Source organism: Chelon labrosus (genome assembly GCF_963514085.1).
Source record: "Chelon labrosus genome assembly, chromosome: 6".
In the NCBI taxonomy this organism is placed as follows: domain Eukaryota; kingdom Metazoa; phylum Chordata; class Actinopteri; order Mugiliformes; family Mugilidae; genus Chelon; species Chelon labrosus.
Genome location: NC_140342.1, coordinates 5,186,863 through 5,211,000, shown reverse-complemented (window position 1 = coordinate 5,211,000; position 24,138 = coordinate 5,186,863). Strand labels below are relative to the sequence as shown.

At 40.6% G+C, this 24,138-nt stretch overlaps 1 protein-coding gene across 2 annotated transcripts in view; it reads left to right on the top strand.

Annotated features, from left to right (window-relative positions):
• Positions 1-24,138, top strand: part of ctnnd2b (catenin (cadherin-associated protein), delta 2b) — a 125,253-nt gene that overhangs the window by 6,654 nt on the left and 94,461 nt on the right. For both annotated transcript variants that reach the window (XM_084545844.1, XM_084545843.1), the window contains exon 2: positions 12,001-12,113. In XM_084545844.1, coding sequence (XP_084401970.1) covers positions 12,001-12,113 — 113 coding nt within the window. The remainder of the gene's footprint in view (positions 1-12,000; positions 12,114-24,138) is intronic.

The following is a 24,138-nucleotide window of genomic DNA, read 5'->3' as shown; positions in this document are numbered from 1 at the left end:
CCAAAGCTGAACTGAACTGGAATCCTCATAGCCGTCTCGAGCAACCAGTCCCAGACAAAAGCAACTCTCCAGGCAGCTAATCGTACGTTGGCTCAGCGGGCCAAGCTACAGCAACAGAATAGAGATTAAATTCGGTTGGTCCACGAGGGGTATGAAACTTTATGTAGAGAAAGAATACAGAATTTCTTCAGAACTAGATCAGCAGGCTGTAGTTGCTCTTGGTCTTCTCTCTGATCCCACACTGTCTGGACTAAAGGCTCAGTTCTGCGTGCATATTAACAACCATCCCTGATCAAAGTGTGTCTTTTGTTGTTCCCTAATTTTTTGATGTAAAAGACATTACGTTCCAGCATGAATACATTTTTATCTTTTTGAGTTTTTTTTGTTTTACATTGTACAGCAGCTTTTTGCGCTAGGTTTGAGCATAATGGACGAATACACAAACGCAGTATACGTGTATGTAAGTTCAGAATGAGAGCAGCTATGAATTATAAAGGTAGTCCCATACGCCCCACACAGTAGAGTAGTTAGTTCTTTGTCAGTACACTGAGATCAAGCTTGACAAGCTGAACACAGGAGCCCAAACTCCTCAACACCAGTATGCGGTTCGCTCCGTTTGCATCTGGGACCACAGCTGAAACACAGCAAAAGTGGGATCTCAGCTCAAACGTCTGCTGCAGTATCCTCATTGTAAAATCACACTGCACAGGATGTTGTAGAACACATTTTCACTTATACTGGTATGTGTTGATTTTATCAGATTTCCGGCTGACTTGTATATACAGTATACATAGAGTTCCCAAACAGACTCAACCTGAGGAAAAAAATATCGAATTGGGCAGGGAAAAAAACTATCGACTGACCAAACTGTCTGACAAATCCCACCCTGAGTTATTATTATTTTTGTGTGTTTTGTGTTGTCCATCTTGAGGGGCTCAACAGATATTCAACTACTGACTCAAAACTGACCAAAATCATTTGTCAAGAAATGGAAAAACAAAAGTTCTCTCAAGTAAGTTTGTAACACATCCATAATAAAACAAGCAGAGCGAGAGTCATTTGGGCTGCCTTTGTATTGGAACATGGGGCATGGGTCGTACAACACACGTACAGACAAGGATGCAGATAGAAGGGCCTTTGTGCCTCACCTTGTTCTTCAATCCCTAGTGAAACCTGGACCAAGCTTTTGTGGGGCAAGGCTCATGCTTCTTCCTTTGAACTTGGAGATACCAAAGGCCAATAGCCAGCAACTATTAGAGTGTCCCAAACTGAAGCGGTTAACAGACTTAATTCTCTACTACAGGTCTTGCTTCCGTAACACGGTATTGCTAATAATGTCAGTGCTGTTTCTTGCTAACATGTGAGAGGCTGTAGCTACTTTAGTTGTAAGAAACGGTCAAACCCTGACAACTGGTTGCGCACTTTGCCATACAATTTCACATGTGCTGCAAAATTCATGAAGTCCATAAAAACGCAACTTTTCTGTGAAGAAGGAAGAGTTGGTCAATGGTCTTGTTGTTTTATGGTGCTTTGAGTACCAGTAGGTAGGAAAGTGCTTAACAGTCACAGTGACACATCGACCCATTCGTCACACAAGCACACACACATTCACACACCGGTGCCAAGCAACGGGAGCAACGGGGGGGGGTTCAGTGTTTTGCTCAAGGACACTTCAGCCTGTGGCATGTTCCGAATTGAACCCCTAACCCTCCGGTTTGTGGACAACCTGCTCTGCCTACTGAGCCACAGGCGCCCCTACCAATATGTGGAAGGCACAGAATGCCTGATTGGCAAACCTCCCAGCAACAGGCAATAAAGTGAGATAAAAATGACGAGGCCACGGGGTGTTCAATATGAAAACTCTGGCGAACTTTTCGATGTTTATCTTGTGTCATGACCTTCGACGTCATTGAGATTTTTTTCCCCCCGCAGTTTGAGTAATCTACGGTACCTTGATGCCATCCATAGTTTGCAGCCCAATAGCATTCTAAATATTTTACAGTTGCTCACAATTTGTGTACCAATCCATGAGCTTAAAACCAGTTACACAAGGGCTGTAAAACAAAATGTTGAGGAGAGGAATCAAACCTGTCGCAGGTATCAGGAAATGAGACAAAACTGTCTGGTTTTGGGATGAACATTTAAGTAGTACCTGGGAGAGCTAAATCTCCTTGACTCTTGTCTCATCTCTGCAGTTTCCCACTTTTTTTTGGCCATTATCTCGCCCCCTGCTCCGTGGGTCTCTGTATGTGTATTACACCACACCTTCTCATGTTGGTTTGTTTCTCTCGGCCTCTGGGATAACTTTGTTACCAACTGGATGTACCTAATCATTTTCGTCACGTATACAATAGCCCCAGACAGCAGCGGCCTTATACAGCCGCCGTGACATTTTTCTCATTGAACATGCCCCCCCAGTCTGAAACCTCCAAATACCAGGCGGACACCACGGGGCACAATTACACCGCTTTGCACGAAAGTGAGAGTGAGAGAGAGGGAGAGAGAGAGAATACCGCGCACAATCCAGCTATGCTGCCTGTGCAGCCCACCACTGTCCTACAGTCATTTATTTTACTTTACTAATTGCTTTAATTGGGTTTTCAGGGGCCAGCGGGGTCCTGAGAGCTAGTGGCTGCACACTTACCTCTGTCTCCATTAAGAAGCTTGGTGTGGAGAAGAATCTTTAGTAATGCAATCAGTTGACAAGCACTTGATTGTCGAACCTGCTCATTAAGCCAAAGTTAATTGTTGTCCTTTTCTCTTAATTGCTTATCAAGCTATGATTACTCACACACACACACACACAGACATGCACACACAGCAATATGTTGCTGTCAGCAGCTACTAAGTGTTTCTTTCCACCAGGGTGATGGCTGTAGTGCTCCATTTATTGTGAGCCTTTAGAGATGTGCTTCTGCTATATTATGAATTTCAGTTTATTGCATTTGTAAAAGGGATAATGTTGCATTAAAGCAAAACTAATAGAAAGGACAACGATCAATCCGGTGCATGGCATGAGTAAGGACAAGAAGAACGTTGTAGATTGTTATATAGCAGTTTTATTATTTCCCACAGACTAAAAACATATCGAGTTGATTGAATAATTACTTGATTATTTTTTGCAAGATGATTGTTGCTTTTTATGTGAATTACTTGATACATGCCAAAATAGAAGCAATTATAGGCCTTAAAACTAGATTTTGAATATAGGTTATTCACATAGTCAAACCATCAGTTGTAACTGCAGTCATTCAGAGCTTCCTGTCAGTTATGTGGCAGCAATGGTTACAAGTCAGAAGCTTCAGTTCATTTTCGCATCACATCATAATGGGGAAAATGTGACTTTGACTTTGGCTTGGTAGCTGCTGACAGACAGGCTGGTTTATGTATTTCTAAATCTGCTGAACTTGTGGGATTTTTCAACAAGACATTCCTGAAAAAAGTTCCGGCAAGTGGCAGTTCTGCACACAGAAACACCTTGTTGGTGAAAGAGGTCAGAGGACAGGAGGGCAGACTGGATGGAGCTGACTGCAGTAATTAAAATAGCCAGGTTTTCCTCATACGCTGAGCAGAAAGGCGTTCCATTGCACAACATGTCTTGTCAGTCTTGAGGTGGATGTGCTGCTCAAAACCACATTGGTTCCATTCCTGTCAACCCAGAATAGACTCGCCACAACTGAAATGGAGAATATTACCTCCCCTGGTAATCTCAGAATTGGGCATCAACAGCATGAATCCATGGATCCAACCCGATACCAATCAGTAATTTTAAAATCTTCTGCTGTATGCCTCCAGCAGGGTAAATGCACCATGTCACGAGACCAAAGTCACCTCTAATTGGTTTCATGAACATGACAGTGAGCTGTCCAGACACCAGAACTGAATCGGTAGAACACATTTTGGATGTGGTAGATCAGGAGATATGCAGCATGAACGTGCGGCTGACAAATCTGCAGAAATGAAGTCAGCAGCATGGAGCAGAATATTGAAGGAAGGGACGTTTCCAATATCTTGTCGGGTCCTTGAAACCAAGAGCAGTTTTGAGAAGAGAGGCCGGACCCAGGATGTGTATGGTGTTCCTAATAAAGTGCTTGGTGAGTGTATAGTGATGAAGATGAAATTCCTTAAATGAAACTGATTGTTCAATTAAGCTTGTATATTAAACTCATGAAGTCATGAAGGTGGAAAGCTGTGACTGTTTCTTAGTATGTTAATAAAACAATTCTACACACTGCATTAAGGGAAATTAAGGTTTCCAACGGCAACATACCTTGGCATTTGCACACTTCAGGCATTTAAAATCTATCTCCCAACCCTGTGGAAGTGAAATAGTAAACAGTCCGTCTTGTGGTGTGGTCTGATTTTCATACTATCTGTATACTGTATATATAGAGAGAGAGGTCAATGTGTGTTTGGAACTCTATGAAAAATCCATGAATCTGATATTCTTTGCCATGCTTTTGAAAATTTTTCGCCAAATTGTTTAACATGATTTGTAGATATATACACACACACAAATATACAAATACCCTATGCATGTTCAGAGGTGCTGTATGTGTCATGGACCCATAAGCTCAGAGCGGAACACTGAAACACCGAAACGACAAACATCAAACCAGTCCATCTAGTTTTAACCAAACACTCGTCTTAGCTCTGCCTGCAGCAAACAGCTGCACAAACTGAGCCAATCCAAATTTGAATAAAGAAATGACTGGAGACTAGAGCTTTGCATGTGAACAATATATTTACTGGGATGTCGTGATTGGTTCAGTTAGTGTCACTGAGAGAGAAGAGAAGTGGACAAGTTGGATAAGGGAAAACAAAGAATAGGGGAGAATTGGAGATATTTTTACAGGGTTTCTTGGCGCATTTGGAAGTAACTGGCACCTGTTGGGAAAACATGGATTCAGATTCTGAGTCAGATTTTGAGCCTGATTGCATCTGGGTAAGAGATGATTGTTCATGCTAGTTTATTATGTGAAGTCTTGTAGCAGTTGTTTTGATGTCATTCAACTTTGAGATAAATAGATCAATTAAGTAAATACCATAACATTTAGTTGGAAACTGGAAGAATGAATAGCAGATGATGTTGCAACACAGTTAATATGATTAACATCCTCCATTATTGACTTTCATTCGCTCTAAGAAAAAGAGTTTTCCTTTGATTTAATATTCAAATTCTCAAACGTGTTCATTGATGTAGTCATATGGACTCCAAGCATGAGTGTGCCCTTAAGCGATGGACACAAAAACATTCCTTTTGTATAATATACTATCAGTAGTAGTGACAGTTGGACACATGCAGCCCCTCACCATCCACGCTGCTTAATAAACTTAATAAACTAAATGTTTTAAGTGAACAAAATAATTACTTTTTATGTTTAAGCAATTTAATGGGATTAAAGCAAAGTTCCGCAGCACAAGATGAGCTGTACTAATTTGTGTCATCCCAGCCATTACATACAGTGGTGGAAAACAGTTTTCGGACACCCTTAAAATTTTACACAATCTCAAATATTATCGTGAAATATTTGTGGAAAAATCTTCTTTGTGTTTTAAAAGGTGTGGCTGCATTAGACAGACTTGTTGTTTACAAGAAAAACTAACCACATCATTAAATTAATATTTAGTAGTCCTGCCTTTAGCACGCAGTAGAGCTCTAATCCTGGCTGGCAAGTTTCCCACAAGCCTTTCACACTGTTGAGGGGTAATCTTCTCCCATTCTTCTTGAATTACTGCTTTTAATTCCTCTAAATTTTTTGGTTTACGCTTTGAAACAGACGTTTTGATAATCTGCCACAGATTTTCAATGGGGCTCATGTCCAAGGATTGAGCTGGCCACTCTAAGACCTGGATACTGTGCTCCTGCAGCCAGGTTCCACTGGCCCTGGATGTGTGGCAAAAGGCATTATCTTGTTGTAACATCTAGTTTTGACCCTTGATGGAACAGTTCACATGCAGAAGGGAGCATGTGGGTTTCAAGAATGGCAGAATGCTTGGCAGAGTTCAGTGCGCCACCATGCTTGACAGTAGGTACTGTATATGCTGGAGATAATGCTTCGCCCGGCTTTCTGCGTACCCTCACATTAGCGGGAGGAAGATAAAGCTGCAAACTGGACTCAGCTGACCACAGAATCTTCTTCCAATTCCTGGCCGTCCAGTTCTTATGTGCCTGGGCCCAACGACGCTGTCTCTCACTGATCAGGGGCTTCTTGACAGCCTTGTAGGACCTTAAGCCATGGTCTACAAGTCGGCCATGTACAGTGCGGGTGGAACACTGGACACCAGTTTGGTTTGACCACTGCTGCTGAAGCTCCAGTGATGTCATTCGGCAGATTTCTCTGCGATTTGTTTAGAATTGTGGCTGTGACTGTACTAAAAGAAATTGCACTTGAAGACCTAAGAGTGATTCTTAATGCAATATTTCATAAATGCATGGGTTGTTCGAAAATGTTTTTTCCACCACTGTATAGTACATGCTAATGCAATAGGATTATGATGATCGATAGTTTTGTTTCCATACATTTATTTACTATATTTAGATCTAGTTGAAGTACAATAGCCTTCTGAGCATTACCATATTAAGTCCTGTAGAAGTTGTCCTTATAGATATTAGATATATATTAGATTCTGTTACAGGGATGGCACATGGAATGCACTGTACACCATTTGGACCTTACATGTACATGAATGCTAAAAGTAACTACCTTCAGCCATTGCAAGCTCCAGATCCAGCAAGTCTAGTCCAGAAGAAGACAGCATGTGAATCAATAACAAGACTGCTGGTATGCCAAGCCAGACAGATGAGACTTATGCGAAAATAGCAAAGAATTGTATTTCAACATTGAGACACACTTGTTTCTATCCTCTACCCCCACCAGTTTCAAAGAAATGTTAGATTATACATAACTTACTAAAATGAAAAATTGACACTTGAACATGCATCAGTATCATATTAACTACCTGAAATGACTGAAACCATCCTTAAAAAACATTATTTGATGTGTATTTTAGTATTTTAGCCCAAGTCCCATCCACTATGGAGGAGGTGGAGCTTATGACCTATACTGCAGCCAGACACCAGGGGGAGCTCTACTTGCTTTGGCTTCACTTTTGAGGAGCTGATCCAGCCTCCATCATTATACGGTCTCATGATTATTTGTACTGCATCCTTTTTGTTGGTCCACATCTCTGTTTCAGAGCTCAGCAAAGTGCAGTTGCTTTAGCTTTGCAATCATCAAAAATAGAAAGATTATTCCTTTGAAATGAACTGATTTCAGTCTTGTATTTTGCTGTTATACTTACTGATCATGGCGGGTCGCTTATAGCACATCACAGAATACCCTGTTATGATGAACCTGAGCAGAGACATGAAATATAAATGTTTTTGGTGCTGGTCTGTGCAGGTAATAGCAGCTAATACTCCAAACTCTAAACTTACTCCAAGTAATGTGCAGTTTTTAGCCTCATACTCTCATTGGATTAGCCCATACAATTTCACTGAGGCAGAACAGTGTGTGTGTGTGTCTATAGGCATGTTTGTGTATAGGAATGAGTCTACTGTTTTGTGTGTGTGTGTGTGTGTGTGTGTGTGCGCCTCCCCCCATCCTGCTCCCCTTCCATCTTCAGTCCCCCTCCTCCTCCTCCTCCTCCTCCTAAAATCTCTCCTTGCTTTTCAGTGATGGTGGATGAGGGAGAGAAGGAGGGAGGGGGTTGCAGATGGCCTGGCCGGAGAGAGACAGAGAGAAAGAGAGTCAGAGCAAGAGAGGCAGAGAGTGACTAGCGAGCGGCGGGGTTTTTTGGCAGGGTTGGCCGGTGGGAGGGCCCATTGTGATGCAACGTTGCATAAATAATGCCACGGGGCTTCTAAATGCTCCGTTGCCATGGGGACCTTTGTGCCTCGGTGAACACCGTGTGTGTGTGTGTGTGTGTGTGTGAGCTTCATGGCCCCTGAGGAGGGAGAGAGAAAGAGACACAAGCATACAGACCACAGAGAGAGAGAGAGGGAGAGGGGGGGGCTGAGTTGCAGTCAGCTCAAGTGACACTTGTGGTCTCTCTCTCTCATTCTCTGTGTCTTTCATTCTGTCTCTCTATCGTTTGCTGTGTCCTGACCCAGGACAGATGAGTGTTTGGAGGAGGCAGAGGGATTGTTTTTGTTGCCACATTTTGAGCAGAAGGCAGCAAAGAAATGTGGGATGCTTTGTGATTTTGGGTCTCTCCATAAAGTATGGTCCATGTGAAGGTACGTGTCCTCACTGCTTGCATTCCTCCCTTTTTCCTTTTTTCCTCCTATATATTAATTCTCTTTCGGTCACTTTATTTTTTTTCTATACCAGCATTTGTTTTCGACTAAATTCCATCATAGTCCCCGCTTCGTCCTCTGCAGTAACAGGTGTCTGCCTGTCAGCCCTGAATTGGAGGGAGCAGAGATCGGAGGAGCAGTGGGGGTTAAAAAAAGGAGGGAGCAATCGCTTTTGTTTGGCTGTTTTTAAGAAGACATGCATCTGAATTCTCACGGCTCGCCATCAAGCTAGTTAGTCAGCCCCTCAGTCTCTCAGTGCACGCTCTCAGCTAAAACAAGCAAACAAAAAAACAAACTTTTTTTTTTTCATATTTTCCTTCATCTGCCACTGGGATGTTGCCGCAAAGTAGGTTTCTGTTTTGTTTTTTTTTTCCTCAGTTTTCCTTCCTTTACATCATCTGATGGGGGTGCTAAGATTGATTTGGCTGCATAAAGAGACAGATCTCACAGGGGAAGCCGTGCAGTTTTCCCTTCATGCAGAGATGTAAATAAGATATGCGGCTTTCTGTAGCCGGTTGCTTGTTTGTATTTGCATCAGAGGATTACAGCTTTTATCTTCAAATTAGCCTTTAAGTGATGAAATCATAAACACTGAGATCAGCCGTGTGCTTCTGGCTGGTGATTGGCTGGCTGCTAGAACTTCAGCATATACTATGATGATTGATTTGCTAGGCTACTACGTGCGCATGGCTTTTTTCCCCCCATCCATTTCAAATGTGATTCACTAAATCACTAAATGTAATCTACTTGGGTGAATGTTTTTTTTATTTATTTTTTTAAATGCCGAGCAGGTTTTACCTTCAGTGCACGGTGAGCATGTATTATCACGTTAAAGGCGCCTGAACAGGGACGTCTGCTCACGTTGCCCTGTCCGTTCAACGGTATGAAAGACTTAACACCAACAGACAGTGCTGCAGTCACAACATTTTCCACAACTGCTCACAGAAGTTAGATGTAGTGTTGACTGCAGAACATATATTACATTTGGCAGGTGCACAAAGCACTTAACTCTGTCATGAAGTCAGTGGGAAGCTTAATAAATAACCCTGGCGCTGATATTGGGTCTATATATCCACTATATATATATATATATATATATATATATAAACACTGCTGCATGTCCTAATTTAACAACATTCGTGTCCTGACATCTGCAGTGCAGAGTCCATGCAGATGTATTTATGTGTATGCCAATGGGTGTTTGTGCACAGACACATTTATACATAATATGTATGTGCAAGCCTGTATATGTGCCCGCTTACCATTAATTAAGCAAATATGGTGCATAATTACAGCGAAATTTGCAGTTTGAGTTGTTAACTTATTACATTAATGATACGTGATTATAATCAAATTGTATCATTATGGTGTCCAGCATGGAGCTGCCTCGGGCATCATGAGTGTTAAAGCTTCCCCCAGACCAGCACTCTGCTCTGCATCGGTATCGGGAATATATACATTGTTTAAATGCTAAAAATAGCTATTATGTTCTGTCTTTTCACTTAATTTTATGAAAAACTTCTGCAGAGCTAGGCTGTTTGCCAGGGTTGTAAAGATATGAAATAGATTATAAGTTATAAGATAGTTCAGTGGGTTTATGGAAGCATCTTATAGCAGATATTATAAGAATGGCAGAGGTTTTACATATCACATCCCCTTGTAATAATTTGGAAACTAACCACACATTTTTGCATATAAATCATAGCTTTGGAACCAGTGCTGCATTATATTAACAGGATTAATTCAGTTATTTTTCCTTCTTTTGTGTGTGATTGTTTATTTGTTTGTTTCTTTTGCGCATATTGGTGAAATCAGTTATGTTTAATCAGTTACAACGATCACAACAGCAGACACAAATACTATAATCAGCTGTTGGTTTGTTTGTGCATCAGTTAATTAGTGGTTATTCATCACACAAAATTATATTAAAACAAGGGCCGCTTCTATTATAAATTCTATCATTCCAACAGATGTCAATGCAGGACACCATATCCAGATGTTGGGTCTTTTCATTCTTGCAGTGTCATTGTCTCTAATTGAGATGTCCTCCCCTCGTCCCTCTGTGTGACACTTTGTGTCCTCTTGACCACCTCCCATTTTGTCGTGAACTTCTCTAGGTTTACGTGATGCATCCTCTGCATATCTCAGAACTAACACTAAGGATATCTGTACTAACCCGATATTTATTTATTCAGTCTTTGAGGGCCTCATATACGGAGAGTGACACTACTATATCTGTTGCATTTTTGTTGAATGGTCTCCAGCAGCAGGATTTGAGCTTCTCAATGAGAAGTTCTTATTTTTTCTTCTCGTTCAGAGATGGTTACGTTAGCCTTCCCATGATGTCACATTTATCGTGTTGAAATAACATCATTTCGTGACATGAAATGAGAAATTTGGGTTGATTTTTATGTCATCTAGAACGTGGAAACAGACTTAATCATGACTTAATCATGAAGCGCAGGAGTTAAACATCCGCTAAAGCTCAAGTTCTACAGCAAAGATCCAGGTTTCTCAAATAAATGCATGAAATAAACATGATGTGTAGATGTCTATCAAACTTTCCAAATTTTTTTTCACTTTCATTATTTGAAGAGTATGTATCCTTGTTGCGTCTGAAGTGGTTGAACGGCACACATCTGGAGAATCCTTTTATTGACGTGTCCATAGTAATGTTGTGGATGGAAATGCACACTAATCTGCATTTCTGATTAAAATATGCCCAAACTTTGGATGGTAATACGCTCATAAGCCCACCTTTGGCCTTTGCCACTGCACACATAACATGTGCTACCTACATGCCACGTTACACATGTGCACGGTTAGATGGCGGGTGGGTTGTTTCAGCATCTTGGACAACTTGCAGCAGACCTTTTGTAGATGTATCCTATCTCCTTGTCTTCTGTTGAGATTAGGACTCTGTAGGGGCGATAACCACCTGCTGCGGGATGTCTTGTTCTTATTGCTAAAGACAGCTTTTTATGCTTGGGGTTGTTGTTATACTGCAGAATTAGATTAGATGTCTCTCTAATAATATTTTGTGATAACCATTTAAAATGCTTAAAGCTGTGGCACAATATTGTATGATATCAGATTTGGGGAATACATTGGAAGCACGAAAGTAGGCAGTTTCTGCAAGCGGCGCTTCACGGTAACTACATATTGAGTCTTTAACTTTGGTGATATCGCTGACAGTCTTTTCTATCACTCCGTTCATATCAAGCGACACATGATAACTGCAGGATACACATCCATGCAGTGATTTGTCAAGCAAGTATTTGACTAAGCCTTTCATCTGAACCCTGACAGTTGATGTCAAAAAATCTTCTCCCGGAAAACCTCAAACCTTCATCTGTTCGGGTGGGTTTTTCGCAGTGGCAGAATAGCAAATATCTCATTTGTGCCGGCTTTAGTTTGGTGTCACAGTTTTGCAACATGTCAAACTCTTTTCTGTGAATATCTGGCAGTGGGAAACTGGCAGACACAGCGTTATCTGGCCTGTTTTCCCACCACAGACTGCAGAGTCCATTTCGCAACAATTAAAAATGTGTCAGAGGCAACGGAGCCAAAATAATGTTCAGGATGGCTGTAAATGTGACAGTAAATAAATAGACAGATTGTTTTGACACATTCTCTCCTCTCTCCCTCCTCGCTCCTCTCTCTCTCTCTCTTTCACTGTCTGTCTTTCCTTTGTCCAGGAGTTGCAGTTTGAACGTCTGACCAGGGAGCTGGAAGCCGAACGACAGATTGTTGCCAGTCAGCTGGAGAGATGCAAGCTTGGCTCTGAGACTGGAAGCATGACTAGCATCAGGTGTGTATGTGTGTGTGTCTGGGTGTGTGTGTGTGTGTGTCTGACACCTGTCACATCCTCTTCTGTACACTCTCCCTGTGTGTATCAGCTGTGCTCTTGCAGGTGACTGGCTTTACAGCTGGTCACATTAGAGGTGCACTTCTTGATTTGTGTCCAAAATCTCTGTGCTGGAAATCGCAGAGTGTGTGTGTTGTTTTGCTGTCGAACTCAGAGAGAGAGTGATGTTCCTGCATTCTTCTAGGGCACCAGATCCAGTTCGTTCTCTTTTTACCCACACTCTTGTGGCGATCTTAGCAAAGCAGAGAAGCCCTTGCGCGTAACCATAATAATCCATTCTATCAGCTCAGTCAAAATGTGCGTTCGGTCAATTGTGCATAATCAAACGTCATGAACATCTATTAAATACTTTGACAAACATGTCTGAGTATTCCAACACCAGAGGAGGACTTAGTAACACTCACTTTCTGCTCATCTTTCTGGCTACCTCATTGACCGAAAAATTGTAATGTGACAGTTTATCTATCCTTACCTAAAGCTGTGTTTCAAAACCAACAAGTCAAGGAATAAGACTTATTACTAATAATAAGTCTTATTATACAGGCATTTCTGTCAGACAGGGCTACTGTACCTTGCTAGTTAGTTACACTCATCTGAACATACTGTCATATTAAAAGAAAAAAAAAATTCTCCTTCACTCAGGAGGAACAAAACAAGCACTATTTTGATCTTCACAACCCCTAATTCATCTGCTAACTACCCCACTGCGTTCATTCAGTCTAGATGTTAACTTTGCTGTTCTGCGCTGTGCACCAGTGGGTTTATTAAAGGTTTGCATGTGCTAAAAATTGCAGACTGCTATGGCTGGAAATTATGTTGACAATGTGTCAAAACTGCATTAAAGCTGCAGACGAAAAAATCTAAACAATAAGCTGAAAGTAGCTAAAGACCTGAGGGAACTTTGCTGTCTGGTGATAGTTCTCTATGTCAGCACCAGTAAACCCTATCATAGTACACTTAATCATATCATCAACTGGTGTTATGGGAATATTTAATAGAGTAGCTTTTAAGTACTTTGTCAAGGTAGCACTAAGACACAAGGTCCTTAACTAGGTTTTTGACCATGAAACCTTAGTGATTCTTCATGAGTGAATAAAAAAGAAGTTGTGCTTTGAGGAGAACACCTTCTTAGCGTCCCACAAGCACAAAATATAATGCAACCAATGATGAATTTTTTGGTCTTCCTGAGCAGCTTTAACTCACAAGAATTATTCAGTACTTGTTATAGTGCTTTAACAATACACAAGGAGTTATTTTTACTTGTCAGGTTTTTACATAACTTCATTGCGGTAATTGTGTTCAATTTAGCTGACCTCATTTTAAGAACGCGTGTTCACTGTTATCTGCTCTACAATAGAGCAGTGTCAAACACATGGAGCAATTAGATTTATATTTAATCCATTTATAAAAGATGCGTTAGCAGATATAATTTTAGGAAAAAGAAAAAAGAATGAATCACACCAAACGTGTGTTGCTTCAAAACCTCGCTGGCAAATGTAACCTTTATGACAGGACGAGACTGCCATTGTGAAGCTTTTAAACTGCACATTAACTACACAGAGCACCTTTAAGCGCTGAGGTCTTAGTGGAAAAGCTCCCATTACCCATGGCAGGATTTGAACTTGAAAGAAATCAAATGCTATATTGACGTTAAATTTAAGGAAGGTAAAGTAGATTTAGTGTGACTATGTGACTTGATTAATGATGAAAGATTGTACACTTTTAGTCCATAATATATTTGCAATCATGTAAGGAAACTCAAACTGCTGGAAATGCAAATAATACACAAAAAATACTTTTTTTGCACCAGAGAAGGCATATTTGAATTATTTTGCAGAATTTTTGTGTCTACTCTGTCAGTTTTGTGTTGATCAAAGCAGCTTATAGTGGTTTGAATACATCTTGGCTCAGGTTTGATGGCACAGAAAATCATTGTTGCCAATGTAACTATATTATTGTCCATTAAAAATAGCAGCTGCTTCGCACAAAACAAATTCAAGCAATGTGCAGCTGTCACTGGACACAATTGTGCTTTTCAAGGCCCTCTTATCTATTGTGATTAAAGGCAGAAAACTGTACACAATGTGAAGCTGCTGTCATATTATTTGCTGCTGCATATTAATTGAGCCTCATCTCTGCTCTGGGCCCGAAAACCACAGTCTACGCATTCCATACCAGTCGCAACGTTAAAACAGCACTCCTGACACAATAGTGGTAATGCACTTAGCCTGCCTCTCAGGACAGTGTAACGCGATTAAAGCCTCTGTCTCCATTTCTCAGTCTCACTCCCTCTCCCATGCACACGCACATAAACAGACGCACACAATCCATCATCTATTCTCCTCTTGGATTCTCTTAAGCGAGCGGGGATTCCGTCCGTCTCAAACTAATTACTTAGTATGGCCAGCATTGTAATTCTTCTTTCAATTTGAGAGGAGGACCAACAAAGAGCAGGAAGATGGACTAAAACCGACTCATTCACAAGTCTAATTAACCGGTGGCACGCATTTAGCTCTTCAACGCTGTCACAGGTCTGCATTGAAAGCTTCAGTTAAAAACCCAGCAGCGACATGGGATGGAAGAGGTGCCAAGTCCAAAAAAACACATCTTCCGCTTCATCACCCAGCTGCGCACAGATGCTGCCATCTTGCTAACTCGATAAGATGGGTTTATTATTTAGTGAGGGGCAGAGCGTCCTGTGGATTACACTGTCTTCTATTGCTTTTTATAGGCCATTCACTTTGTTTGACTTGGAGGTAATTACTAAAAGGACAAATGGTTCGGCAAAACACACCAAGTCCACCAAGGCAATATGCTGGAGGTTTGTACTGCCTAAAGTGTGTAGGATTTATTGTTCAATTACCTCTGAAATGTTATTACTGCTGCTGCCCTGAATAGTTTTATTCATTAAGACTTGTCCTTGTAGAACCGAAGGGCCAACATTTAATAGGTGGCTGGAAAGCATTGGATAGCAATTTATCTCGGTAGCATTTGTGGTGAGACACAAATGTGTGTAAGCTACAAGCTCAAATTTTGCTTCAGTAGTTTGATGGGAGTAAAACTAAATTCAAACTGCTGAATCGTTTCAATTTCTTTTGTTCATTTGTTGTAAAATATATGTACATCTGGCTGTAGATAATACCTGTTTTGTTTGTTTTGGTTATTCACTCAAGTTTAGCTAGGTTAGCGTAAGTATGTTAGCATGATGGTGGTCCATTTTTACTTGTAGAGTATTTATTTCTCATCTTTGTTGCTGTGTAATTATAGCTGTTTTACATGATTTATATATTTAAGGCAGTTGTGGTTTTGATAGGAGTCTTCTATTTTAATGTAAGTGATGTAAGCATTTCTATCTTGACATGTGTCACGTTAGCTAACTAGAGCAGCTGGTTGTGTAGCTTTTATTTGTGTATTCTACGTATTGAGTATTTTATATAAATATCTTCGCAAAAAATATTTCACTTGTGTAATGCAAGCTCAAAAGTTAGCTATTGCAGCACTGTTGTAATTTATTTTCTGCCCAGCTGCATGATTTTCATTTCCATTAACACACATTAATCACAACTTTAACATCTGTTTGGGATATTTTTCAAAGTTTGTATTTCTGTTGTCAACTCAGAAAGCTTCCTGCTCAGTTCATAACTGAGTTCACATTGACAGAAAATGCAGATAACTAAGCTCTTGTCAAAGCCGAGAAGCTGTGAAGCTGAACTTAAGATTCAAAAGACCTGTTTCTTTATCCAGTTCTGGAAACATCTATTTCTGCTTGCTTTCTTCTTCTTTTGGGATTTTGGGCTGTTTTGAGGGTGTAACTGCCCTCTGCAGGTTAAAGTTATTAATGCAACGTCACTTCAGATTCTGCTTGCTCTCCGTGGTTGATTTGAATTATGGGATGGGCATTGGTTATAATAACAGAATTTGCATGCATTAATCATGCATAAAAAATATATATATAATTTACGTTAATATGTAGAGTGGTATAGTATATCTTCTAGTTCCTTATGTGTGAAGTTTCATTCTTGACATTGGTAACAGCAGTTAAAAAAAAAGTGTTTTCTTTTACCAAACAATATATTAGTTATATCTTCTCTTCTCATGATTATCTAACTGGCAACAATGATCAACTCAATTTCCTCTGCCAAAACTATTTAAATTGCATGTTAAATTTATAATTTGAAGGTTTCTCTGTAATATCAAGATGTATTGTCTGAAACCTCTCTAACTCGCTGTGTTCGTGTTTGACAAATCCATCACAATCGTATTATTTCCCAAGGCAGCATCTCCAGTTTCTACGCCCATATGAACCACAAGTTTGTAGACTGAAGCATGGTTAGAGATGATATGTCTGGTGGTGATATGAACAGGGACAATACAATGGCTGTGTGGCATTTTCAGACACCTTTGCTGATGGCTGTGAAAGATAGAAAAAAGCAAAACAACCAAGGCCGGTGTGGCAGTGTTCAGTGTGTGGTTTCATTGGCTTGTTCTGTGTTCATTTCCAATTTGTAAAGTTAAGGAGAGACAAACCGAACCACTGTAAACAAAGATGGGAAGCCGCATGTCAGCTCACACTCGAGTTTTCTCCAGTTGCGTAAGTTGACTGTCTTTGTCTGGATTTTTTAGCTAATGCAGACAAAGAAGTGCCAATGTAATGTAAAGTAAATCTGTTTACAGATAGTCAGGTTAAACAATCAGAATATCGAGTGTTGAGAGTGCCCAGATGGCTGTGGGGTGCTGGTAGTTCAAGAATGTGCTCCTGTTGTGTCATGGAAGATAAAGACTTTCAGAGGTGCTAATGAGTTCTCCAGTTCTGCCTTTTCTTAGGCTTTAATCAGTCATCACGGGTCACAGTGTCTGCCCGGGCATATGCTGCTGCTTTATCACTTCTAAAAGCACGAATTCCAATGTGTGTGTGTGTGGGTGGGTGTGTGTGTGTGTGTGTTGCTCTATCACTCAAACCGAGACAATGTTTTTGTCGGCACAAGGAAAAGTGTGGCATATGTTCCCTCGCCGTCAAAGCACGATTCTGACTTCTTTGTCACTAACCACATCATTGCTTTTGAGTCACAAGCAGTTAATAAAGGCATTACTTGTATAGCTTTAGACTGCATTTATAACCAATTCCGCTCAATATTTCTTGAGATGTGCAACAAGTGTTTTACACACCACAAAACTCAGATGATTCTTTTGTCTTTACTTTTTTTTTTGCCTCAGGGAGTGCCTCCCCCCTTCCTCTTCTGCTCATTTTCTCTTTCCCTCCCATCCACTTTGATATTTTCTTGTCTTATTTTCTCAGTTTATGTTGTCCTTTTGTTTTGTTATTTTAGCCTTGTCCGTCTACTTTTCTCTTGATCTTTATCTGACCTCTTTCCGTGCTGTCAGCTGTCTTTCTGATCTAGACACGGGGGTTGGTTGGCTGTGCAGCACAGTAAAGAATTGTTATTTTCAGCCCTGTAGCTGTTTTCAGTTGGGTTTGGTTGTACAAGGTGAAAATACAGAAACTAGTCAGATATAGACCTTGCTCGGAGCATACTGGTTTGGCATCTCTGAATTGGAAATTTTTAATATATCAAGGGAGGAAGTGCAGGAAATAAGAGTAGCCTCTCCTTGTAGGTATATCTCCCTTGGCATATTGTTTAACAGCTCCCTGGCTGTAGTCTTTTTATCTAATCATCCATGTGACAGCAAGCACACACCCACTACACCCGCCATGGATAGCCACCTCCCAGACCAGGCATTTTTTCTGCCTCTTTTGGCTGTGCCTATTTGTGACATTTGTCTGGTAATCGGATGCACGGGCTTCTCGCTTGTCTGGCTGCTGAGTGGTGAGCGTGTGTATATGTGTGTGTGCGCATAAGCATTGGCTGTAACCCCAGCGCCCGACGAGACCCACCACCGTTTGTCTGGCGGGATAATGCGACCCTTCTAGCGAGCCCAGTGAGGTTCCCATTACCCAGAAGCTGTTAGGGCTCTTGGCTGCCAGCTTAGACTCGTAGCGCTATGGCTCTCCCTTCAGCAGAAATACACCAACAGAGAATGTTTGCACAGAGGCGCTGCTTTGCTGAGAACTAGTGCCTGGTTTTATTAAATTAAAAAACTCCTTTCTGAGAAAGGTCCGTAATAGCCCTGAAGGTAGGTAAAAGACTTTCCCCGCTGAGGCAGTCTGAAGTCAATATCACGCCTGTCTGACAAAGAAATTCCCACACAGATCTCCTTAGTGAGAAAATGTTATTATGACTAATGGAACGAAGGCTGAGTCTATAGAATTAACACCTAGAAATTGCTGGTTGTCCTCAACAGCATCAGCATCAAAACAATCTCTCTATCCTTTGCTTACCTGAGTCACAATTTTACTATGGAATGTAAAATTGTTTTGTTACAGCTACACTGATCTATTAAACCTTTCACCCCATAATAGAATGTCTTTCTCTTGCATCTATACAGCTGCCTGACTCCCACATGAGGTAGACATTAGGTGGATCTGACATCCACATTCAAACAGACGACATCACATACGCCATTTACATATGTCTAAGCTGAGCTAAGGCGTCCCCAAACAACAAGTTCCTGTTTGATTTCTTACACTGTTTCTTTCACCCTCCAGTTGCCACAGCAAACTTCCATGTACTTACATCACCCCTGGCTCATGTTGCAAAAGAAACGTATTTAGTAATTTAGTGTGTTTTGAAAGAGCATCATAAAGATGCATCTTTCCATGATCAAATGGCCTCATCTAGAGATAGCAAAAGGTGGTGGAGTAATACAGCGGAGGCAGAGAGAGATGCCAGGTGCTGCTCAGTGGTAACAGAGCCCCGCACAGTCAGGGGTAGCTTAGGACATGGTTAGATGTTGTAGAGATGACTGATTGGGGTTGGTTTAGGTTCAAGCTCTGCAGACGAGGGCTGTCTGGCCTTCTGGTAAAGGCAAGGGGATGCACAAATCAACTGGCAGACTTTGACACCACACTGGACGGAAGCTTGTTATTCTTTCAAATATGACGTCTATCTGTGTTTCTGCTTTATGTCTGCATGTCTGAATGTAAAGAATTTATGTCACTCAGGAGTTTTCCTGAAAAGAATTTTTGAAGCTCAGTGTGGTGGCTCCAAGTGCACAATCTTGGCAGAGCCTGACTCTGCCTACCTCAGAAATGGTCAAAGAGATGGAGCATGAGAGAGTTCAGGCCGACATGTGACACGTAGGCAGACAGTGAGAAACCTGTGATGGCACCCACCTGTCAATCAAAGCGCTTCAGTTGCCATGATGGACTATTTCTACTTGTACATTTAAGCTGGGGGATTGACTTGCTTTTGGAGCAATCCTTGAGTGGCCGTTTGTGGTAGGGCTGATTTTTGGCACCTGGAACAGAATCCATAGCTTCAACAACAAATATCTAATTATTCCCTTTATCCACATATTAGATTAAATTAGAACTGGCGTCATCTTTAGTGTCAGTGCATAAAGTATGGGTGCTTACACAGTAAAATGCAATTTGGCTTCTAACCAGAAGTGCAAACAGCAGCAAGTGCAATAGAATAACAGGGTATAAATTATGAGTATTTTACAAGTATTTTACAATTATACTATATAATAGTAATACTAAATGAGATTTTGAATATGTTGTACAGACAGTATAGACAGCACAGTATATACTGTACAATATACACACATATACATACACATATACAGTATACGCACATACATACTAATGTATATAGCATTTATCACATACTGTAAATGTGTACATATTTGTCCAATCCCATATGGATAAGAGTACTAAAAACTTGAAAACATATAAATTTAAGGTACATGTACATTTAAGGTTCAGTGAGGATATAATTGGCAGTTGACTTTGGGGTCGTCTGCCTCATCCATGATGGGGAAGATGGAGAATACACAGAACTCATCTGAGACTTTGTAGTCTGGTGCCAGGAAAACTACTTCCAGCTGAATGTGAGTAATCGTCAAGGAGACGGTGGAGTATTTCCACGGAAACAAACACCACACCACACACACACCGGTGAACATTCAGGGAATGGACATAGAGATGGTGGACTCTAATAAGTACCTGGGTTAACTGGACTGAACTGACCATGATAGGGCACTTTATACTGTAAGAAAGAAAGAAAGCAGACTCTACCTGCTAAGAATACTTAGTGTGACTCTGTGGTGGCATCAGCCATCTTCTACGGAGTGGAAGCATCGCAGTGTCAGACAAAGAGAGACTGAACAGACTGGTGAAGAAGGCCGGCTCTGTTCTGGGCTGCCCTCTTGAGCCTGTGGAGGTGGTGGGTGATCAGAGGATGATAGTAAAGCTGTCATCCTCTGATGGAAAACCAGTCCCACCCCCTCCATGGTGCTACAACAACAACTTAAGCAGAAGGAGCGTTAGTGCAGGTCCTTCCTTCCTTCTGCTGTGAGGCTGTACATCCAAGCCTGCTCCCAATAGACCACATACATAGAACTACTATTGTGCCTGATGTTATCTTATACAAAAGAAAGAATCTCAGAATGGCAAGCCTACACTTTGCTACATCAGGCTGATTCATAAAAGGGCGCAGCAAGAAACAGACTTGTTCTTAGTCATAAAGTTCTGCAGGCACTTAAGCTACAATTGAGCTGCAGACTTAAGTACATACTTTGTGATTGCAAATTTGATTGTTGAAGCATTGAAGTGACGATTAGGACAGACAATCAGGAAGAGTGACAAAGAGATGAAAGGGGTGACAGAGCTAAGGGGGAGAGGAAAAAGGAGCGGGTTTGGTGGCTTTGCTGTAGCTGGATGTCTGCTGTGTCAAGAAATTGAAGTTGTAGCTTCATGTCACTGCTGTAATTGTGCAAAGATTATGCCTCATAGCGCTTCCTGGAGAATAGGGGCACTCTTTAACAGCACAATAACTACGCAGTGGCCTATTATATTAGTCTGATACTTCATGACTTAATTTTCCTAATTTTTATACAATTTCTTATGATTTTTGCAAACGATGACAACAAAGGAAAGTATATAAAAGGCAGATGGCTCAATTTAAACAGTGCTTCTATTTAAATTTCTTTAAATTTAACAGAAATAAGCGGGTACAGAAGATGAATGCAACATGCTGCACTTATTACCATTTCAAATGTTCAGTGTAAAAAACCATAGCAGATAGGCAACTGTTACAATAGCAACTTCAGTATGTTTGGTAACACACTCATTATTTGCCTGTGAATGACTTGGCAAAATATATAATATCTCAACAACATAGAAAGACAATATATTTCCTTGTTTAAGGTATGAACAATGATTTATGGTCTTTTCACTGTCACCTTCATTGACGTTTGTGCCCTGTTTTTGGCAAAGGGCAGACTTACATTTTCTACACACTTAGTTTAAATGAAAGAAACAAAAAGCAAGAAGAAAATATATTTAAATAAGGAGCCCAAACAACAACAATAGACGGAGTCTTTATGATAAGATGGCATTTTAACTTAGTGTCTGCAGTGAACCTATTTACTGTTTTTTTTTTTTTTTTTAGCGTTTCTATTTGTTTGTTTGTTTGTTTGTATGGACTTTCTCGATCATGCTCATGAACTGCACCATCAGAAATCACATTACACGCTCCTCTCTAAATGCCAGTGCTCTGAGTGAGTTTGCCGCCAATGAAATGCAGACAGACTTTAAGTTAAAGGTCACTACCTCTCAGCCAGCGTCCCCGAATGATGGGGACAGCTCAGCTGAACTGTCTGGTATTTTGAAAAGTTGAAAAGCCTCTAAAGGTTTTTATTAAATTATACATATAAAAAATAGAAACATTGTAAATTTGGCCAAAAAATAAATAAATCTTGTTACAACAACAGAGTGGAGCACTACTTTGGATTTATTTATTTCTTTTTGGCATCAGAGAGCTTTGAAATTCAGCTGACGTCAATTCTTTATCCCCTTCTTTTTTTCAGTTTGGATTTAAATTTATACCTTAAGTCTTTATCATTATCAGAAATATAGCAATGTATTGACTGCAACAGGGATGATGATGTGAGTAATGAGGATGTTAATATTTAAACCTACATTGATCCAGAGGAGATTGTCATCTTGCTGATGACAGCGGGGGATCCATTCTTGTGTTCTTTCTATTGATCTGAGAGGCTGTGGAAATAGGAAGGAGGGATGCAGGTTACATTTTAAACACCGGCGTTTGGTGTGATCCATACTGAACTCCATGTATTGATCTTATGGCCTGACTGTAGACGGAAGGGCAGGAAGGGGAAGGTCACCATTCTGCGATATTTAGAGGTCTCTCCCAGTTGATAAGGTGAGTGGACAGACAGTGGAGAACAGAGGAAAGCACAGGGAAACACAACATAGTGTTGTTGTTGGTTTCATTTATGTACAGCACCGGCTTCTTGCTTGCTGAAGACTTGATTTCTCATGCTGTGACTAAAGTTGGTTCTAGATAAAGACTGCTTGGTTGGTTTACTATATATTAGAGGCAGATCAGCAGAGCACTCAAAGGACCTCCCTCCAGAACCTCAAAAGGGAATTGAGTTGGTAGTGATCATTTATTTTACTCAATACTTAAACACAAGTATTGAGTAAAACTACTGAAACACAATCTCAACATAATAATAAGGTTCTTAACATGGATCCTTTTATTATGCCTTATCAGCCTGTCTGGTAGAGCAGCCTCATTTGTCACTGCCGTCTGGGTAGGTGAGACCCCACTCGTGAAAAACTACCCCATAATCATTTCTGCAAGCTGTTAAGCAACCTCTTCAAGTCAGTATCAACTCAACAAATGCACCTAGTTTTTTTTTTTTTTGTTCAGTAGAAAGTACTCTCTAGTGGCAAGAGCAAAGGGGGAAGCTGGGTGGTGTAGTTGTATCTATGAAAGATGACACAGTCGGGGCGTGGTTAGATGGGTCAGCTAAACCCATCTAACCACCCCACTCAGCTGACCCATCTGCTGCTGTGCATTTCCTGTGTCAAAATCTGAACACAATCTTTCCCTTTCCCTATTCATTTTCAGTACTGATTGTAACTGCAGTATCTGCTATACCTTGTATTGGTGTGGATTTAAAATGGCAAAGATGCAGCTTTAAGCACGTTAAAGTCAGTGTATTGTTCCATCTACCCCAATCTCATCCTACGTGGACTTTCTTGTTCTACTATCAAATTCACTTTACTTCATCCTTTCTCTCAATTCAGGGCAGAAATAGGTTTCATAATATTCAGATAATCAGACTAAACTACCATTTTATTTCACATCATTCAGTCAGACTAACATCTTGTCCATTTTAGCCACTATCTTATCCATCGATTTGTTTTTCTCTAATTCAGTACAGATCCGTAGTGAGAAAGGAAGCTAGAGTAGTGACAGATCCATCCATCCAGGCAACACTGAAGATGTGGAAGTGGTTGCTAGGAGCAGTTCCTGGCTATTACTTGTTATTTCTGTAAGCCAAGCATATTCCTAGAACAATTTTAACACCAACAAATGAAGCACTTACCAACTCACCAGCAAGCAAGTGGGAGAAGTATGCCCCTAAACTTGATCCTGCCTTTGAAGCTCTGATTGGTCTTTTTTGTCTGTTATGGGTGAGTTATGGTGACTGATCAAATTTTAATGTGAAGCATGTGTTCAGGATTATTATTATTATTATTACTTTCCTAAGGCTGACATGCTTTTATCATGGCGCTATCTGGATTGTTTCCATTTTCCTTTTATATTGTCTATCAATCAAACAAATGACACCATAGAGACGGTTACCAAAAACAAGTCAACATAACAACATTACATTCATTTTAATTGAAGATTTATAACTAAAAAGCATATAATAGTAACAAGATGTGAATAAAGCAAGGCATACTAATGACTTTGAGTGAGTTGAGTGAGTTAAGGCTCTGCGGGACTAGACAGCGTGATCTACGCATGTAGCCTACACCAGTGGGAACCATTTATGCTTGTGTGCTCGCCAGTCTGGCATGCTCTGTAAA